We start from the raw sequence: 18,777 nt of genomic DNA, 5'->3' as shown, positions 1-18,777 counted from the left end.
AAACCCTTGTGAACAGCTTATCTGGAGATCCGTATGGGGTACAGTGACGTAACTTGGTGAGGAGTAGCGGGCCAGAGGTTCTCGACCTGATTAGATTTTGAGCATAAAATATGGTAATTAAGTACCTAATTTGCATAATATATGCGTAATAAGCAAAATACCTTGTGAACAGATTATCTGGAGATCCGTATGGGGTACAGTGATGTAACTTGGTGGGGAGTTGCGTGGCCAGAGGTACTCGACCTGATTAGATTTTCATGAGGTCAACGGTCACATACAAGGTCAAAGGTCAACTGAGGTCACCAAATCTTTTAATAATTGATTTTTCGGTAAATCCCATAAGCCTTTGCGAGTACACCTAAGAACTCGTCATTCTGCGCCACGCCGCTCGCGCCGATGCGCACATCGCTTATCGAACATCGTTACTGGCGCATTGCAAGTCGGCGTGACGTCAAATGACGAGTTCTCAGGTGTACTCGCAAAGGGTTATGGGATTTACCGAAAAGGTCAATTAATTTTCAACTGTGCATCACATATCCCAATAACAGCTTGATCGGTCATGTAATTAAGGAAATATGACGACTTTAAGATAGTCGCTTTCTTTGTAAAGTATAGCAAAGTAGCACTTTCAATGAGTGGTAACTCGTAAAGGAAGCATCTTTCTGTTTTGATTTATTTGATGAAATAGTTCTTTGGTATTGCCAAATTTGATTTTTCAGCGCAACATACTTTATCCAATTTCGTGAGGTCAAAGGTCACATACAAGGTCAAAGGTCAACTGAGGTCACCAAATCTTTTAATAATTAATTTTCAACTGTGCATCACATATCCCAATAACAGCTTGATCGGTCATGTAATTAAGGAAATATGACGACTTTAAGATAGTCGCTTTCCATGTAAAGTATAGCAAAGTAGCACTTTCAATGAATGATAACTCGTAAAGGAAGCATCTTTCTGTTTTGATTTATTTGATGAAATAGTTCTTTGGTTTTGCCAAATTTTTGGAAGGTCATTACGGGGGAATCCTAGGTCACTCAGGGGTCATCTGAGGTCATGTTATTAAAAACTCGTATGGGCATGAAACTTGATGGGTACAGTCAACATTTCAAGGCAAATTTTTGGAAGTTCATTTTGGGGTCACCAGGGGTCATCTGAGGTCAAATTAGTAAAAACTGTCGTATGGGCATGAAACTTGGTGGGTACAGACATCATTTAAAGCCAAATTTTTGGAAGGTCATTTCGGGGTCATCTGAGGTCAAATTAGTAAAAACTGTTGGATGGACATGAAACTTGGTGGGTACAGTCAACATTTAAAGCCAAATTTTTGGAAGGTCATTTCGGGGTCACCAGGGGTCATCTGAGATCAAATTAGTAAGAACTGTCGTATGGTCATGAAACTTGGTGGGTACAGTTACCATCGGCCAGATAGTCGTGCCCAGCCGATAACCGCCAAATTCATTTACCTCTCTACCAACAGTTATCGCAAAAGCAGGAGGTCACAAAAGCAGGCGAGACTCGTGGTTCGAGAACCGCCTTGTATCAGCTCCCAAAGAACTCCCACCCCCGAGAATTCCAAGGGAGCATACCCATCAAAAATTGATGATGTGCCAGGGGAGGGGGAGGGTTTATTATGGTAAGAAAATTGTTGGTAGATTGCATTAATTAGCAAGCAGGCAGTTTAGTCACTTAAAACGTGATGATGCAATCTTTTTGTGTTAGGCACAATCTGCCCAATAATGCTGGCTTTACATTGACTCTCTAGTTAAAGATTCCAAGGTAAATTTTTGAAAATGGGATCACAAAAGTAGCACTTTCATTCTTCTTATTTCCTTAATATTGACCTTATCTTAAATTGACAAAAATGGATATATAATGAGTTTTTAACATGTTTCTACCAAGCAAATGGTGGTAATAGCCCCAGCAGAAACAGATCAGAAGGTTGGTGCAGAAATGGGAGTTAACCATGTCAATGTCAACCGGTTGTACCCCCGGTCCCCGCACTCCGTGCATCCGCGGGTATTCATGCTTGTCGGTGAACTTTAAAAACACCCCCTTTTGCATCTCATTTCGCGAATTTTTAGGGGAAAAACACCCTTTTTTTAGCGATTTCGCGAATTATTTGCCCTTCGACAATACCCCTATTTTCGCTAAAATGCGAATGATATTTCTAATATACTCTTTTCTGGCAGAAACACGTTGGCTGCTCGATGGAAATACCCTTTTTTTTTAATTTCGCGAACACTTTGTTTGAAAAAACACCCCATTTTTTGTGTGTGTTTTGAATCGCTTTCTTCATCTGAATACACCCCTTTATTTGTGAATTTTCGACGAGCATGAATGCTCAGCGGATGCACGGAGTGCGGGGACCGGGGTTGTACCACCTTTTGAGGTTGATAATGTGGTTATAGTGGGTAATTTGGAAGGAAGAGATCTAATGCATAGGCCTATGTAGCAAGGCCAAGTAAAAACCTTGGCCTAATATTATATAACCACTTCCAACTGTTGAATTGGTCTATTTCAGTTGAAATCCATTACCCCTATGGAAGACATGACCTTAATCTTCCACACAGGGAGTGTGAATTTCAAATGGGGTTACCTGAATGGGTGACTGGGGCCATGGGGGAGGGTACTTGAATTCTGGCTGGGCCCGGGGAGGGCACTCGACTTAAGAAGTGATGTGCAGACACTAGGGTCTTTAGAGACTAGGGGTCTTTCGGTGAGAGGCTAGACACCAAAAAGGGGGTCTTTCGGAGTGAAGGCCCCCAAAACGGGGGTCTTTTTGTGAGACTGGGGAAGATTTTACCAAAAAGGGGGGTCTTTCTGTGAGACTGGGAAAATATTGGGTCAAGTTGATACAAAATTTTCAAAAAGTCATCAAAATTTAAAAAAATTTGAAAAATTTCAAGAAAATATAATGAAAAAACAGGGTCATTCAATGAGAGATTATCAGAAATGTGTCCAAAATTCATGAGAATCTAAGGGGGTCATTTGGTGACAGGAAAACAAAAAAGGGGGTCATTGAGTGAGAGGGAGTTCAGTAAAATAAAAAAGGGGGTCAGTGGGTCATGGGTGAGAGGGAGTTGATAAATGGGGGTCAATGTGGCCTATGGGCTGGGTACCCATGCTGGATCCAAAAATAGGGAGTCTAGCACTAGTCTTGGGACTTTCACAAGGGCTATCAAGTTCATTGTAGTCTCTCCTAGTCCCGCTAGGGATATCAAATTTATCTGTTCTAGTCTCAAAAGGGGTATCATATTTTCTGATTCGATCCATGCCCATGCATCTTTTTGTTGTTGGAATTTTTGATAAAAAATAGAACAAAATGTGACTGTGACTTTTTGATTTTCAAAAGTCATTTTTGGTACAATAATTATCATATTTGTGTTCTTGGTCTTGCAGTGGGGTCTTTCACCCGGTGAATATGGTGAAAACTAATCCGAGGGGTGACTCCATTTAAATCTACACCCTATACCAGAACGAAATTCAAATTTGATGATATTTTTGCTAAACGAATTAATCTGCAAGAAATTTTTGGTACATAAACATTATGTAGCCAGAGGTTTCCAGTGGTATAAAAATCTCAACTTTTTAAAAAAAAGTGGGGGGATGAAGCTGTGTATCATGAAATGCCCATTTAAGATGTGCATTATTTGGAAAATAATCCAATTCAATCACTAAATTAGATATTTGGATTATTTTAAAAACAATGCTTCATGTTACTTTTAAAGCCTGATATTTTCATACAACATTGTTCGTACAGTGTCATACATTTAAGAAAGGATATTTTGACACACCCTGTGCAATGCTCTGTTCATGTTATCATAAATGAAGTGGGATTTTACTTGTGACACACCCTGTACAGTGAGTGCTTTGTGCATTATCAGATAGAGTACTGCAATGGGATATTAATGAGACCACTTCCCTAATGAGACACATACCCTGTTCATTGCTCAGCCTACATTTTGTATCCCTGTATGCTATCCCTATGTGTTTAATATAGCCACAGCTGTTACACTGTCTAACATTGTGAATATTAAAAGTGATGTATTTTTTGTGCAGTTTAATACTAAATAGAGTGTGGTAACAGGAGCCATATTTGTCTAGTTTGGCCATTTAAAATGAGTCAAGGAAGCCAAATATTGCATAATAGTTCCACCTAGATAGGTCTTGCAGTTCTTGAGTTAATACCAATCATGGACTTCCATGGGCCAATAAATAGCCTATATCAAAACGACATTTTTTCCATCCTGAGAAAAATCATGAACAATGGGTCAGAAATGACGCCCCTTACAAATGTAGCCTTGTGATCTCTTATAAAATAGAATCCATATTTGTGTGTCATCTTTATTTGTTTCAATATTTGAGCGCAAACACCGCATGCTCATCTCCAACCCACCTGTAATCAGTTTATATCATATGTACAGTTTGATCAGCTCATAAGGCCAAGGAAAGTCGATTTTGAGTTTCCCGTCACCCGCCTTCACTTCATTTTCTGACCCTCACTTTCATTATTGTGATTTTCCCAAAAATACAGATAAAAACTGGTTATATTTGCAAAAAAATTATGAATATCCCTTTATTTTTTGTGGAAAAAGAAAAATCAAAACATACATTTTGCTGTCAACCTTGCAGACTCTTTTTAATATACTTATGAATCTCATTTGGGCTAAAGATCCATCTTCAAGTGAGTGAGCAGCAAATAACAACACATTTTACATGCGTGTTGGTCATATAATGAAAGGCAGAAAAATAATGAATAATGAATAATGAAAAAGTTACCTCACTTGTTTTCAGAAATTATATTATGTGACGGGAAACTCAAAATTGACTGTTAGGGGCCTAATGGGCGGGCCTTAACATCGTGGATTAATATCAATATATTTTATTTCGAGAATTGTCGAATCTCGCCAGAAATAACACAAATCATTAATTCATGTCCTATAATTAGTCTACTTTATTTTATATACAAAATATAGACCAGACAGGACAACTATATCACTCTTAACATGGGTCTACTTTTCAGCACAGTGGTAAAAGCCTAAGACAGCATCCGAGAGAACTCACCCCGATTTGACTGACACAAGCGTGAAAAAAATATTTGAGGGTGAAAATAACAATAAAACATACATGTGCTTATGCTTATAGGTCATTTCTGGGGTAAAATTGTATGTAGTTTCTAATTTTACCACTTAAAACCTTGTCTCTAGTATAGTTTTTGAGAAAAATATTGATTTTGGGTCATTTTTGTCCGAAAAACACCATTTTTGTGTGACAAAATTTTGGAGCCTTCATTTAGAATCACTGAGGGTTGAGGGTTGCCCGTCATTTGAATGAAATTGCCTGTCCTAATTTGACCTCTAAAACATTTACCAGACATCTATAGCCCATTGGGGCTTCAAAGAGTTCAAATATGTGCTGATATGGCCTTGTTCTACAAATTGGGTCTACTAAAAAGGTCAATTAGCTTCTCAAAACATACAATTTATAATATAGCATCTGTCAAAGGCATTAATTTTGCCCATCCCAGGAGCAAACTGGCCGTCTAAAATGACGGCCAGACGGGTGGCTAGCTATGACCCTGCTGATTTAACCTTTAATGATGATCCATTTATCACTTTTTTTTCAGAGCCTGACAAAAAATGAGAGAAAAAGTGCCCCTCTGACAAAAAATGAAAGAGAAAATCAGGAGGGCAAAGGAAAAGAAAAAGGGCAAGGAGCCCCTTTTCTAGCAAAATTCAGGGCCAAAATAGTGTAAAATACAAAGTTTTCCGCGCTACGCGCGCATATTGTAACAATAAAGCCCTTTTTTAGCCGGATAATGGGCGAAAATAGTGTAAAATACCATTTTTTTCGCGCTACGTGCTCACATCATCCCAATAAGGTCCTTTTCGGGAAGCTGGAAGACATACAGTCACTATGTATTGTATGATGCAACTGCAATTGTTTTCGTCTGTGCCCCAAAAATTTTATTTTGCCCCCCCTGACCAAGAAAGCTGGCTACGCCATTGGTATACCTTGTACAATAAATCAGTGTTTAGGGTCCTTTGAGACAAATGTATATGTAATAAAGGTTAATAAAAGTTATGAACTTTTGAATTTTTGTTTTCCCAGTTATCATGAAGGGTTTTAGAGTCAAAATATATGACTGATTTACTTGCTTCTAATGTGGGCAAAAATAATGTCAATACTTATTTAGGGTATGAAATTGCACTTGTCATACTTGTTTAGGGGTGCATTTTCAGACCTCGTAAATACTTGTTTAGGGTGCTATTTGAAACTTTGTGGTCACGCATGATACCCCCTTGTCAATGACAAGTACCCCCGGAGTTATTGGTGCTCACTGTTTATATTAAAAAAGCCTGGATTTTTTTAACAATCTGATATGCCCATTTTAGAGCCCTGGTCACACTTTTTTGTATAGGAAATTGCCATAGGAATTTTGGATTTTGAAAACAAAAGCACTGTAGGCATTTTTGACTTCAGATTCAGATTCTGCACAAAATTTTACAATAGAAAAAGTGTATTTTATTGTTTTGGCAATAACTTTACTTTTTGGAAAATTTGTCAGTCAAACCGAGGTGACATTTCTAACCTTTTAGAGAAGTAGAGAACAATTCCCACCCATTATGAGCTGATCAAACTATAGAAAGAAAATTGCAGTATCCTTAATATCAGTTTGCAAGGTTCCTATACTATCAGTTTATTTTATGCCAAAACAAAAATTGAAAATATTAACACAATATTAACATGTGCGTAGTCCAACAAATAGGACCTGCTTTTATTTCTTAGTTACCAACTATACTCATGCAGACTCTGATCTCTCTAGAAAGATTGACCGCGAAAGTCCAGTTACTGCCCCGCCCGGGGAGGCACGGTCACCGGACTTTCGCGCGCGATTCGTCTTTCTTGTGCTGTATGAGATAGTGATCATTGTCTGAGCTGAAAATCTGGTAAATAAGAGAAAAAGTCCTACTCGTCAGACTACATGTGCGTGGAAGTCTGGAAGATACAGTTACTCTGAAAATAAAAATGATCTAATAAAATGTGTACAGCATGTTATGAACATGAAATTTGAGATAGTCACTGATGCAAACTATGGAAAACAGAAAATTTAATTAAAAACTCAGTAATATGGGACGTTAAAGAGGGTGACCCTATTGGTTTAGGATTTATACATTTTCTTCTAAATTTTGTCAAATATCATCCCTTCCATGCATTGATGTATAAAAACAAATATGAAAACACCCCACCATTTTCAGTGTAAATTTGATAAATCTATAATTATCATAATTAGCAAGTTAATATATGTGCTATACGCACATTGCATTGTTTTCTTGAAGCAAATGTATGCCGTATTAAACTTCATTTTATTGTTGTTGTTGGTTTTTTTTAGAAGAAAGGCGATTATGTCACTAAACATGTTGTAGAAGCATGCACCAGCAAGAAACCAAGAATAATGCTAACATTTTTAATATTTATATAAAAGCTGACATAAAATATTTGAGAGTGGTACTGCCACACCCTAAAAGAGATATATACACATACATCCTGTTTTTTCATTAATGTGCTTATAACCAAAGTGAATCTGTCAATCTGATCCATCAATTGATGTGTCTCTTCACTTCATTAGCTTGAAATTTTTTTATGGTACAGCATTTTGCCAATCGTGAGACCTAATACATTGTACCTAATGGTCTCAGTTACCGTACCACTAGTTAAGTTGCTAAGCCAAATAATTGTGCACTTTCTGATAGAAGCATCATAATTTGCTTACATGGAGTACACGGTCCAAAGTTTATTTTAAGATGTGAAGGCATTTTGGGATTTGACTGATAGAGGTCACAAAAGGTCATACTCGGGTAAAAAATAAAAATTTCTCCAATCTTGTTGAATGATACATCTAATTGTTTGAGACCAAATTCATTACCGTGCGACGAAGTAGCATACCTTATTCTAGGAACTTTTTGACCGCCCCTCATTGCTGCAATGCTTTTAAAACTGATTTAAAACAAGCCATCTAACATCAATTCAAGATCATTATTTATTATGTTCGTAATGAAGCTGTAGATACAAAAAAAATTGCACAATTTATAATCATGGCTTCCTAAACTTGTTTTATCCCATAGCTAATCAGAATTAATTAATGAAGGTCTGATGATCATAATTGTATGCATGGAAGCACAGATGGAAGCTAATGTAATGCACGATCCCATTAATAACAAGCTACAGGATTACAGTATGCCTTTAGGCAGCATTAATTACAGCAGTCTGATAACGGAGATGCATAATTTATCGTGATATGCATTCATGCCTAAAGTGGAGAAAAGATGGAGATTTTTTAGCAAATGTCAATGTTTTGTTTTGTTCTGTAAATTTATTTATATAATTTATTTGGTTGTTAATTTATTTATGATTCAATATTAATTCTGTCTGAGGTGACTGCACGCATAGCTCTTGAACTTTTCATTTTTAAGTTGTTTCCCATGTTTTTATGTGTGTTTTTTTTTTTTTTTGGTTTCTCATTCAGAAAAATTATATTAATTATTATGAACTTTGCAGATCTAGTTAAAGCCATATTGTAACATTTGCTGAGGAGGACGCCCTCACTGAATTTTTAAAATTCTTTTTTTTACACGATTAATTATATTGTACTTTATTAAACCAATATACCCTGCAAAAATCAAGACTATAGGTGTTGTAGTTTTGTCAAAATCCGAGATTTTGAATAAAACGATGGAACCGGCGTTTTATTATTACGATGGAATTATTAGTCGAACGCATACACGATGTTCATAACACACAGTACGTACACGGCGTGCGGGACAGTGATATACACAACAAAGGGTCGTACCATAACATGACCGAAGGAGTGGTACGTATTGGCGACATGTGCGCTGGTAGTAAATTCCAATTTTCTTTGCTTTGCCATAGTTGTTCGGCTCAAAATTAAAAGGGGATATATCTGACAGTAAAAGCTAACATTTTTAAGGCAAAGAAATGCTAATCCATTTTGTTTGAAAATGTTATAATATGGCTTTAAAAGAACACTTGCAGTGATAATTATATGGATTATTTCAAAGATCACAAGCAAGGCACATCAGTATTGTGTAATGTTTTTCATGTGTTGTTGTTGCATCATTGTATAGTCAATGATAGTAGGAATCTTCAACTGGCCATGTGTCGCCAATTGTGGTGCATTGTTGCTTGCTGCATTCCAAACGGTGCACGTCGGCTAGGAAGGGGGGAAAAGTTTATATAACTTGATTTTAAATCAATAAATCATGTCCAAGGAAAGCCATCTTACGCCATTTAATTATAAAAAGGTTAAAAATCCAGGAGCTTCCAGGGGCACTTCCCCCATGAACCTCCACCCTTTAGTCAGTCCCCTCCATTCTCATGGATAAAATGGAACTTCAAATTCTCTACATTTTTGAATTGCATTTAATTTTAAGGAATTTAAAAGTTGAGAACCCCTGGAATAGACATATTATGTATACGATATATTTGTATTTATCTTTTTGTTTGTTTTGCATTTATTTTTGCAGACCAATCAGTGGGAGACTGTAGCCTCCATGCACAGTCCACGTTCCATGGTCAATGCTGTAGTCTACAAGGATCTTATTTATGTCGTTGGCGGATGTCATCACAGTCTAAGGTATGTATTTGTTGTTTGTTTCCTCAAGTAATGCAAGTTCTCCTTGCATATATTCTGTGGTCAACAGGGGGTGAAAACAACAAGGGCAGGGTTTTTTTTTATGTCGAGCATATGTACAATGTAGGCATTAACAGCTGAAATCTAGGAGATAACGCTGACGAAACTTCGGCCAGGCACAAGTGACCTGGTGAACGAAGGGGGTCGCCGTAGATAGCTGGTCGGGGAATTTTTGCAGGACAGTCAAGTGTAGCCAACAATCGGGCTTGTTACCCTGATTGGAACCGACTGTAACAAGGTCTTTTGTCATGGGTCATCTGCCCCGCCATTACGGTTTTTACCAGATGAGCCACAATCGGGCTTGTTACCCTGATTGGAACCGACTGTAACAAGGTCTTTTGTCATGGGTCATCTGCCCCGCCATTACGGTTTTTACCAGATGAGCCACGGGGAGAGCTCCTGCGGGCCACGCTGCTCCCAAACAGCGTGGAGGGGACAGACTCCCTCTTTGAAAGATTTTGGTAGTATTCGGTTACAGGTCAATGGTGCAAAGGGTTATTAGTCCGAAAACTTTGTTATAAATACTAATCTTGACCTAACCCGTAACTTCACCCTAATCCTAACTCTAGACTTTTTTCACACTAACACTATAATCTAAGCCATAATCCTAACCCTAAACATACCCTGATTCTAATCCTACCTTTGAGCCTAACCCTATCCCAAACACTAACCCTAATCCTAACCTTATAGTCATATTCCGAACCTAAATTGCGCTAAACCCTAACTTAAACTCTTTTTGCATTTTAAAAGGGCATTTCGTGATCCACAGCATCATCCCCCACTTTTCTCAAAAAAAGTTGAGATTTTTATATCACTGGAAACCTCTGGCTACATGATGTTTATGTACAAAATATTTCTTGCAGATTAATTCGTTTGGCAAAGATATTGTGAAATTTGAATTTTGTTCTGGTATACCAGAACGAAATTACAACACAATGTCTATGGAGCAGTGTATACACATAAATCATGCATAACTCGCAAACACAAAATCGGAATCAACTGAAATTTTGGGAATAAGCTTTTTTCGTGGATATCTACTGAAAAATGTCATAAAAAGAGGATGCTAGGATCACGAAATCCTCCTTTAAATGACCTGGTGGACTAATGGGCTGTTCTTGCCATATCAGGCATATACTGTCATAAAATGTGCAGCACAAAAAAAATGAACAATAAATAATGTCAGTTCTCTCCCATAATACTGCATCTTGTAATGCAACACTTGAGACGCTCTTCCGTTATACCGTTCTACTGTTGCATGACTGCAAATGTCGCGATGATGTAGATTTGATATCAGACTTTTGTTTTGTACAACATTTGGGTCTACCTTTTAAATGCTATGTCAGCAGCCAGCTCTTCTTATTTTTCCTTCAAAAATATGCCATTTTGACAAATCAGGATCAAGTACCTATCAAGTACAAGGCTATCAAGATGGCATACTGTAGGCTTTTTGCCATTTGGACATTTTCACCAAATTTATTTACACCTTTACACCTACCCATTATTCCTGATTTCAGGAAATTTTACTCGGATTATCCTAGTACAAATGTATAGGCAATGTACATTTTGCAGGAAATTTTTTGCCATTTCATTTTCAGGATTTTTTGACATCACTGACTGGCATCTCTGGTTACCGATAACCATGTGTCACAGCATTTATGTTTCTGAGAAATGTGCAGGATGGTGTTTTTTAAACAATAGAAAACAATAGAAGCTGCATGCTTGGTTTGGCTAGGTCTCAAAATAGAGGTTTACCAGACCTGACTCATTTTGTTTGATTCATCGCAATATTTTACAAACAATAGATTTCATGTCAATTAAAAATTCTGAATCTGAATGTGTTGCAAAATCATTAAAAAAATCAGGGATTGTGCGAAAAAAATTCTTGCCCCACCCCCAATTTGACCTCCCCCAGGACTCATAGCCTATTGAACATCCCCTTACAAGGTAGCTCTAAATATTTATTTCACTAATGGCATTGGGAATGGACCACAAAATGCATTGCTAATTGCTATACTTGATATGCGACTGCATAAATCAGGATTTTTCAATATAATCAGTATTTTGACTATGGTACTGTGAGAATAATATTTTATATGGTCCATTACTATTGCTAATTAGTAACAGCAATGTATTATCATGGAAATAGTAGATGATAGTAACAAAAGTCGGTAATTTGTGTGGATGGTTGAAGTCTGATCGATGTTCTTCCTTCTTACCTACCATTCCCATATCATTGTGGTAGTCACTTTTATTTGTATAGGCTTTTTGTTCAATATGGCATTCATGCATAGAGAAAAATATTTCCCAGATTTTGATACCTGGGAAAATCAGGTATAGTATTAAGAGACCAGTGCAAATGTTTGGTGACCAAATCTTTGGCATAAAGGTTTGAAAGTGTTTTTGGCATGTCTGAAGGATATTGAACAAATTTGGCTTGGGCTGCCCTCTTCAAAGTGTTCTTCAGGTATTTTTGGTAGGGGTCAATTATGGTCAGACAGGGGTCAAAATTATAAAATATCCCAAATTTTTTTTTAAAGTATACCAAATTACTTGTCTGTCATAAGAAATCCAAAAAGGTATAGTTTGCCCTATCTACAACCTTAAATACAGCAGAAAAGTGACAAAGGTCAACACACTTTCGGCTGAGTGCAAACTTGTTCAATTTCAATGATTTTGATGTCTATAGTTATATGTTTTCTGACTTAACAAATTCAACTGCATGGTCCAGGGAAGAATGTATGTTGAAAACATCAACTGAATGTTGAAATAGTATAATAAAACTGAACAGCTTGAAAAATCAAATGACTGCCTAATTGATTACCCAGCAAACGCAGTCTGTTAAAAGTTATTTAGGGGCAGTGCAATAATTATATGTACCCCAGGGTGGTGATTTCTCAAAATGGTCTGCCATTTTACTTGTCTTATCATATAATGCAAGTGCAACGAGCAGGAAACTTTGCATATTTGAACGTGTCCCTAAAGTTTTCCTACACTTTTTGGGGGCATAATAGAAACGGTGCCCAAACATCTGTGCCAAAATTTGCTTGCGCCCCCCTTTTTGACCTGGCAAAAATCACTTGACCCTCCCTTTCAACCTGCCAAAAATGCTTGCCCCCATGTTTGGCTTGCCAAAAAAACTTTGCCCTCTTATAATTCCCCACCCCAGGGTACACATAATTATTGCACCACCCCTTATGAACATAGCTTTTGAGTTTTTAAGCATATTCAGGGAAGAAGATGGTTTGCAATATTTTAGTTCCACATGTCCACATCAATTCCCATGAAATGCTGAAACTACCATTGGAATTTCAAGAAGTTCCAGTGGCTGAACCATGCATGGCTGAACCATAAAGCAGATCAGAAGTTAATTGTTTGGTTTCACCACCAGAGAAAATAATTGCATACATGAAAGCAATATGTACCTGAAAAAGCACACAAACAGAATTACTCAGAGAAAATTATTCCTTCTTTCTCACATATGGGGAACATGTTGGAATGCATTCCAAACTGACAGGCCCATGTTGAAGACATAATATTACAACATGACCATTGACCTTATTTGGGGTACAATAGGGAAGGGAGGAAAGTGGTATTTGTCATCAGTTTATTTTTGTCCTGGATTTTTGTTTGTTGAAGTTTATGCACACAGATATTTATACCAATCTGGTCATTCCCAAGTTATGGCCTGCAGGGCAAGATTTTTTCCACCCTGATCCTGGCATGATACCAACCTGGTCCAACCCCTCCTGAACTATTTGGAACACTCTAGCGGATCATCCGGACACATTTGATTTTTTTGGCATATCGAACCTGCCAATCGGAACTTTTGCTAGCCTCGTCCCAATGCCTGTTAGCCTTTCCCAATTCAGATCTGATAAAATGTCATTTGAAAACTATGGAATGATGACCAGGGACTGTCTTTTGGAGTTTGTAGGAGAGCATTAAATAGCTCTTCTGGGGCTGTTTACACTTACAATAGAATGCAGGGAGGGAATGGTCAACTAAGGAGAGCTAAAAATCACTCTCCTATATCAGATTTATGGAGAGCAGTAGAGAGTGATTGCTCTTGCTCTCCTCAAAAGGCAGTCCCTGGATGACCGATGCATGCTGTACAGCTGTATGCACCATGCGCACTTGCACTCACTTGAAGGTTTTAATAAAGAGTGAACCTATATTGTAATTTACTTGACAATCGTAGTTTTCTCACTCAGATCTCACATCGCGGATGGAAATGTCCACTCTTTTGTTCATTTGTACTAATACTTGGCATATAGTTTTTGCTGATCCCGACCCGAACCTGCAGATAGGACCCTGGTCCTTTAAAACTAGGCAATAACTCACATCGACCCGACCCAACCCGTAGATATACTCCCTGATCCGCCTGACCCGTAGATTTTGAACATTTTCAAAAGCCAATCCATCATGGTCCAATTTCCTTCTATAGGTATTTTTTATGTTATGCAAAATCAATTTGAAAATAACAGAGTATTCTTTATTCTTTCCATTTCTTTTAAACAGTCTTTCATCTGTTGAAGTCTACAACCCATCAACCAATATCTGGACTCAAGTAGGCATGTTGAACCACCCTCGTAGCGGAATGGGCGTATCTGTGGTAGGTAAGCGCTTGTACGTACTAGGAGGGTACGACGGTAGCGAGTACCTCAGATCGGTGGAGAGGTACGAAGACGAGAAAGATGAGTGGGTGGTGCTTGGTAGTATGGAGTCGCCTCGGAGACGGTTCGGGTGCTGCTCTTAATGAAAATGCTAGGTTTGGTTGGTGTGAGATTATGGTTCACCCTGTAAGATCAAACTGTTGCTATTTCTTACCTGATCTGAGGTGGAAGAGCATAACTGATGAAGGTTCTTGGTTCAAGTCCCAGATGTTCAGTGAGTTTTTGAATTTTTAATGTCTGCCATTTGGCTATATAGCAATGAAAGAAGGAGGAATTGAAGTACCAGGAAATATATCAACTTTGGCTGTGTCCAAGTGTTTTGGATGCAAAATGGCTTCCGAGGCATAACTTAATTGGATTTTCAAAAACCTTAGCTCTTCATTGTCTTTTAAATTTTAAATATTACAATGGGAGTTTATTTAATACAGAAATATTGTACAAAGAATTAATGTTATGCAATGCAAAAGATATGAACTGAGCCATTATAATATTGAAAGAAACTGACTAGAAAAAAAGGAGAATGATACAGGCATGTGAGACAGGAAATCTAAAGTACTGGGATAAAATTTGATATGGTTAATTTCTTGCAACTAAGCCTGTTTCATAAACTGGCCCCAGTTTTGTTCCTTTACTTGTAATGTATGTTAAGTTTTGAAATAACTTGTCTTTGAAAATGTATGCAAATTATTAAAATATAGTTTATATTATTTTGTTTTTTGTTTGGCCAGTCCAGTAAAGATGGCTTTCTATTTGGGCATATGTTATTGTATAAAGGACTGATAATATGGTAATACTTATTATCTTGCAAGTCAGTCAACAAGTTTGTATGATTATATTTAATTCTAATTAGTATTTAGTACTATTTTGTTTTCAACAGTCACTTCCCACCTAAAGTACATAGATGCTTCTTACCAAAGTTCTTGTATGAGATAAGATGGGCGTTGAGGGAACAACCCGATAGGTCGATGATGTCGTATAAACATACACACCAATATTGAGTTATTGGGTGGCACATAGCAGAGTTACTACAGAGCTACATGACTCCAAGCTGGAGTAGCTCTGAGGTAGCTTCAGAGGATCCACAGCTACCCCACTATGCAGTAGCTCACGGTGGAGTAGCTGTGGAATAGCTTTGAAGTTACTGCAGGGCCACTCCAGCTTGGAGTAGCCCTGCAGTAGTTCTGCTGTGGCACCCCAAAACTGAGCATAAGAATATGGTTGTGTAATAATGTTTTATATGAACATAGGAAAATGGTAATCATCATTATAAGCCACTCCTTCCTAGTTTCGTTTATAGGACATTGTTCTTTTGGTTGTTCCCGGATAAACATCATTCCAATGTTGTTGTGTTTTTTTTCATTCACAAATATGATTCAGTATGCACTGCCATGTAATAATGAAATTTAGTTATATAACTATACTAATAATTATGGTTCCATTGCATTTTTTTTATTCACTATAATAAGGTATGCAACAAAAGCCTAGATTTTGGTTACTAGGCCTATTATATGGGACATCACTGTTGAGGCAAATGATATAAAATACTTAAGGTGCTGCTTTGAGGTACTAAACAAAGAACTCTGTATTTTTTTGTAATGTACAGGGTTACTGGTGTATATAATAATGATTTTTTACAGGTGTGTATCCCTTTTGTGGAAAATGTCAATTATAAAATAATGTATTTTTGAACAAGTTAAGATATTGTATTTATTGTAAAGCAGGCAAGTGACGTTTATGTACTACTTGTGTACTAACATTTTCTCAAGTACTCAAAAGTATATGACAAATGTATATGAATCCCAGCCCTAACCCCAACTTAGATCCTAATCCTAACTCAGATCCTAACCCAAAACTGCTAACATAACCCTAAACCAAATCCCGTGAGGTGGCGTTCGTTATTCTTGCCAATAATGTTACATCTATTTTAGAAATTAATTGGCAAATCAGTTATTTGTCTGCAGTGGTGGTCAGCACCTATAATTATAGTATATTTAAAGCAATGTACTTGTTTAGGGTAGCCAAATGAAGTGGACATAATTTTAAGGTACTGTTTGACCCTCAAAATGATATATTTATGTTACACAGACAAATAATTGGAGGGATGGTGGTTGATCTTCTACCATCTCTCCATATTGGTGGAGGGAGGAATACTATTCCACTCAAATCACAAGGTGACACAGCAAGATGGGTTCTGGTGCTGTGTAGTTTTGTGTCACTAAAAAGCTGAAAATTCCCCTCACTCAACTGTGCATAAAGTCAAAAAATAAAGATGTATGTGATGCGATCAAGCAAAATGAGTCGGATGTCAGGAATATTGATTTTGAGATATAATCAATATTAATATTCAACTTCCTTTGTATTTTATTGTTCTGAACAACACTAAAATGGTCATATCTCTGGAACCATACGTCTAATTATGATGGGGTTTTCAGTAAAATAAAGCTCTGAGAATGTCTCATATAATGAAATTGAAAACTGAATTATGATTTTGATCGTCATCAAGACTCATTTTGCTTGATCGCATCACATATGTGACCCCTCAGCACAACTGAGCCCTGAAGTCGCCAATCATCATTTTTGAGATATTCAACCAAAATATTCTGCTTGAAATTAGCTTTAAAATGATCATGTCTATAGTACTTGACATTTAAGTAGTGAAAAATCAATAAAACAGTCAATAAACCCTTTGTTTCCTATTGTTTATTGTTAAGTTCGATGGAGCATATCTCAATAGTGGCACTGGCGACATCCGGGCTCAGTTGTGCTGAGGGGTCACATATGCATTATAATTGGAAAAAAAAGCCTGCCTTTGGTGGCAAAAAAAAAAAAATCTGCCCGATCCAAACTCCCACGCCCTCTCTGAAAATCAAATCCCTTATGAGTTCTATTCAAATCGTACTAATTACTAAGAGTATGGTATTATTCAAGTAGTATTTAATAGGGGCAAATGACATTGATTCACTCTGAAAGCTTGATTCAATTAGTGAACTAATAATGATTATAGATATCCATAATGTATGAATTATTACTGTTGTCTCATCACTATCATCATCAATAAAATTAATTTGTGGCTCATTTACAACATGTTAATGTACTTTTATGGATCCATAATATTTTGTGAGACGAAATTTGTAAAAATTTGTAAAGTTGCCCTTTTTCAATACAATGGTCTACATGGATCCCTGTGTTCAAAATTCAGCTGAAAGCCTCTAAATCATGACCTTTTTGTACATGTACTTTCAGTAATATAATTGCAGCTTTAATATAGATAGCACAGGGTTTGAAAGGAATTCATTTTTTTAAACGATATGTAAAAATATTGTACAGCAACTATACTGAAACGTTACTGTGACAGTACCAGCTCTGTCTTAGTGATAAGGTATTTGTACTAAACCACAAGTATTATTATTTCTTCTTTCAACGGTTGTATTTATTAATTCATGTGTTTATGGTAAGTGGTAGTAAAAGTATGATTTAAAAAAAAGGAATATTTTGTCAAACTAACACTTTTCTCATAGACATTCCACAGTTTTATACTTTTAATGAGAATTGACAGCGAGAACTTGGAATAAAATGTTACACTTGAATAACATTATGTGAAGAACAACTTAATTATTGGTTTGTTTAAAGGAGGATGACCTGATCTTATCATGGAAGTTTTCACCTTGATTGAATGGCCCACTCATTTGTCAATGAGATAAATTGTAGCTTTTAAAAATTTAAAAATTTATGCTGCTTTCAACATTTTGATCACTTTGGGTAAGTCTATAGTCGGATGTGGGGATAAGGCTGTTGATTGGACCATTATTAGCCTTTAATTAAGAATTAGTAAGCTTTTTTAAGCAAGTGGAAGGCATGTTTGTCATATTGACAAAATTTTAATTATGGCTAAATCACACCAAGTAGTCAATATTTTCCACCTCTATCCTATCCAGAATGGTAAAAAGCCGTTATTGAATTGCAGCTGCTAGCATATCATATACCAAACAATACTTATGGCAATAATCCTGACATTGTATTTCAGTGCAGATGTCATCAGGTTTTTTGAATCATGTTGAAAATAGCAAAATCCAGGTGTCAAAAATGATACTTTGTTGTATAAACTGAAACATTGATAATCTGGTATATGAGATGTAATTATTTAATAGATTTACCCTATCAGGGAAAACAAATGCTGTATTCGTTATACTCAGTATTACTTTTAATGTTACAGTACATGGGTAGTGCTGTAGTCAGGCCTGTAGCCAGATTTTTTTCATGGGGGTGCAGATGTTCCAAATGCAGACCTTTTCAAGAGATAACTTAACTGCAATTGATTTTTTTTAAACAAATTCCACAAAAAATAATGATTTTAGGTACCTTTATTTAATTTTTTTTGGAAATTTTTGGCCC

General features: G+C 36.8%; 1 protein-coding gene across 2 annotated transcripts in view; it reads left to right on the top strand.

Moving 5' to 3' along the window:
• LOC140148302 (kelch-like protein diablo) overlaps positions 1-17,198 on the top strand; it is a 37,082-nt gene extending 19,884 nt beyond the window's left edge. The window contains exons 7-8 of one of the 2 annotated variants that reach the window (XM_072170201.1): positions 9,546-9,655; positions 14,231-17,198. In XM_072170201.1, coding sequence (XP_072026302.1) covers positions 9,546-9,655; positions 14,231-14,468 — 348 coding nt within the window. In that variant the 3' untranslated portion in view covers positions 14,469-17,198. The remainder of the gene's footprint in view (positions 1-9,545; positions 9,656-14,230) is intronic. The other variant, XM_072170200.1, reaches the window with a different exon arrangement.
• Positions 17,199-18,777: the final 1,579 nt, after the last annotated feature.

The sequence above is a fragment of the Amphiura filiformis genome, chromosome 3 (genome assembly GCF_039555335.1).
Source record: "Amphiura filiformis chromosome 3, Afil_fr2py, whole genome shotgun sequence".
Classification (NCBI taxonomy): domain Eukaryota; kingdom Metazoa; phylum Echinodermata; class Ophiuroidea; order Amphilepidida; family Amphiuridae; genus Amphiura; species Amphiura filiformis.
This window is presented reverse-complemented; position numbering and strand designations above follow the sequence as displayed.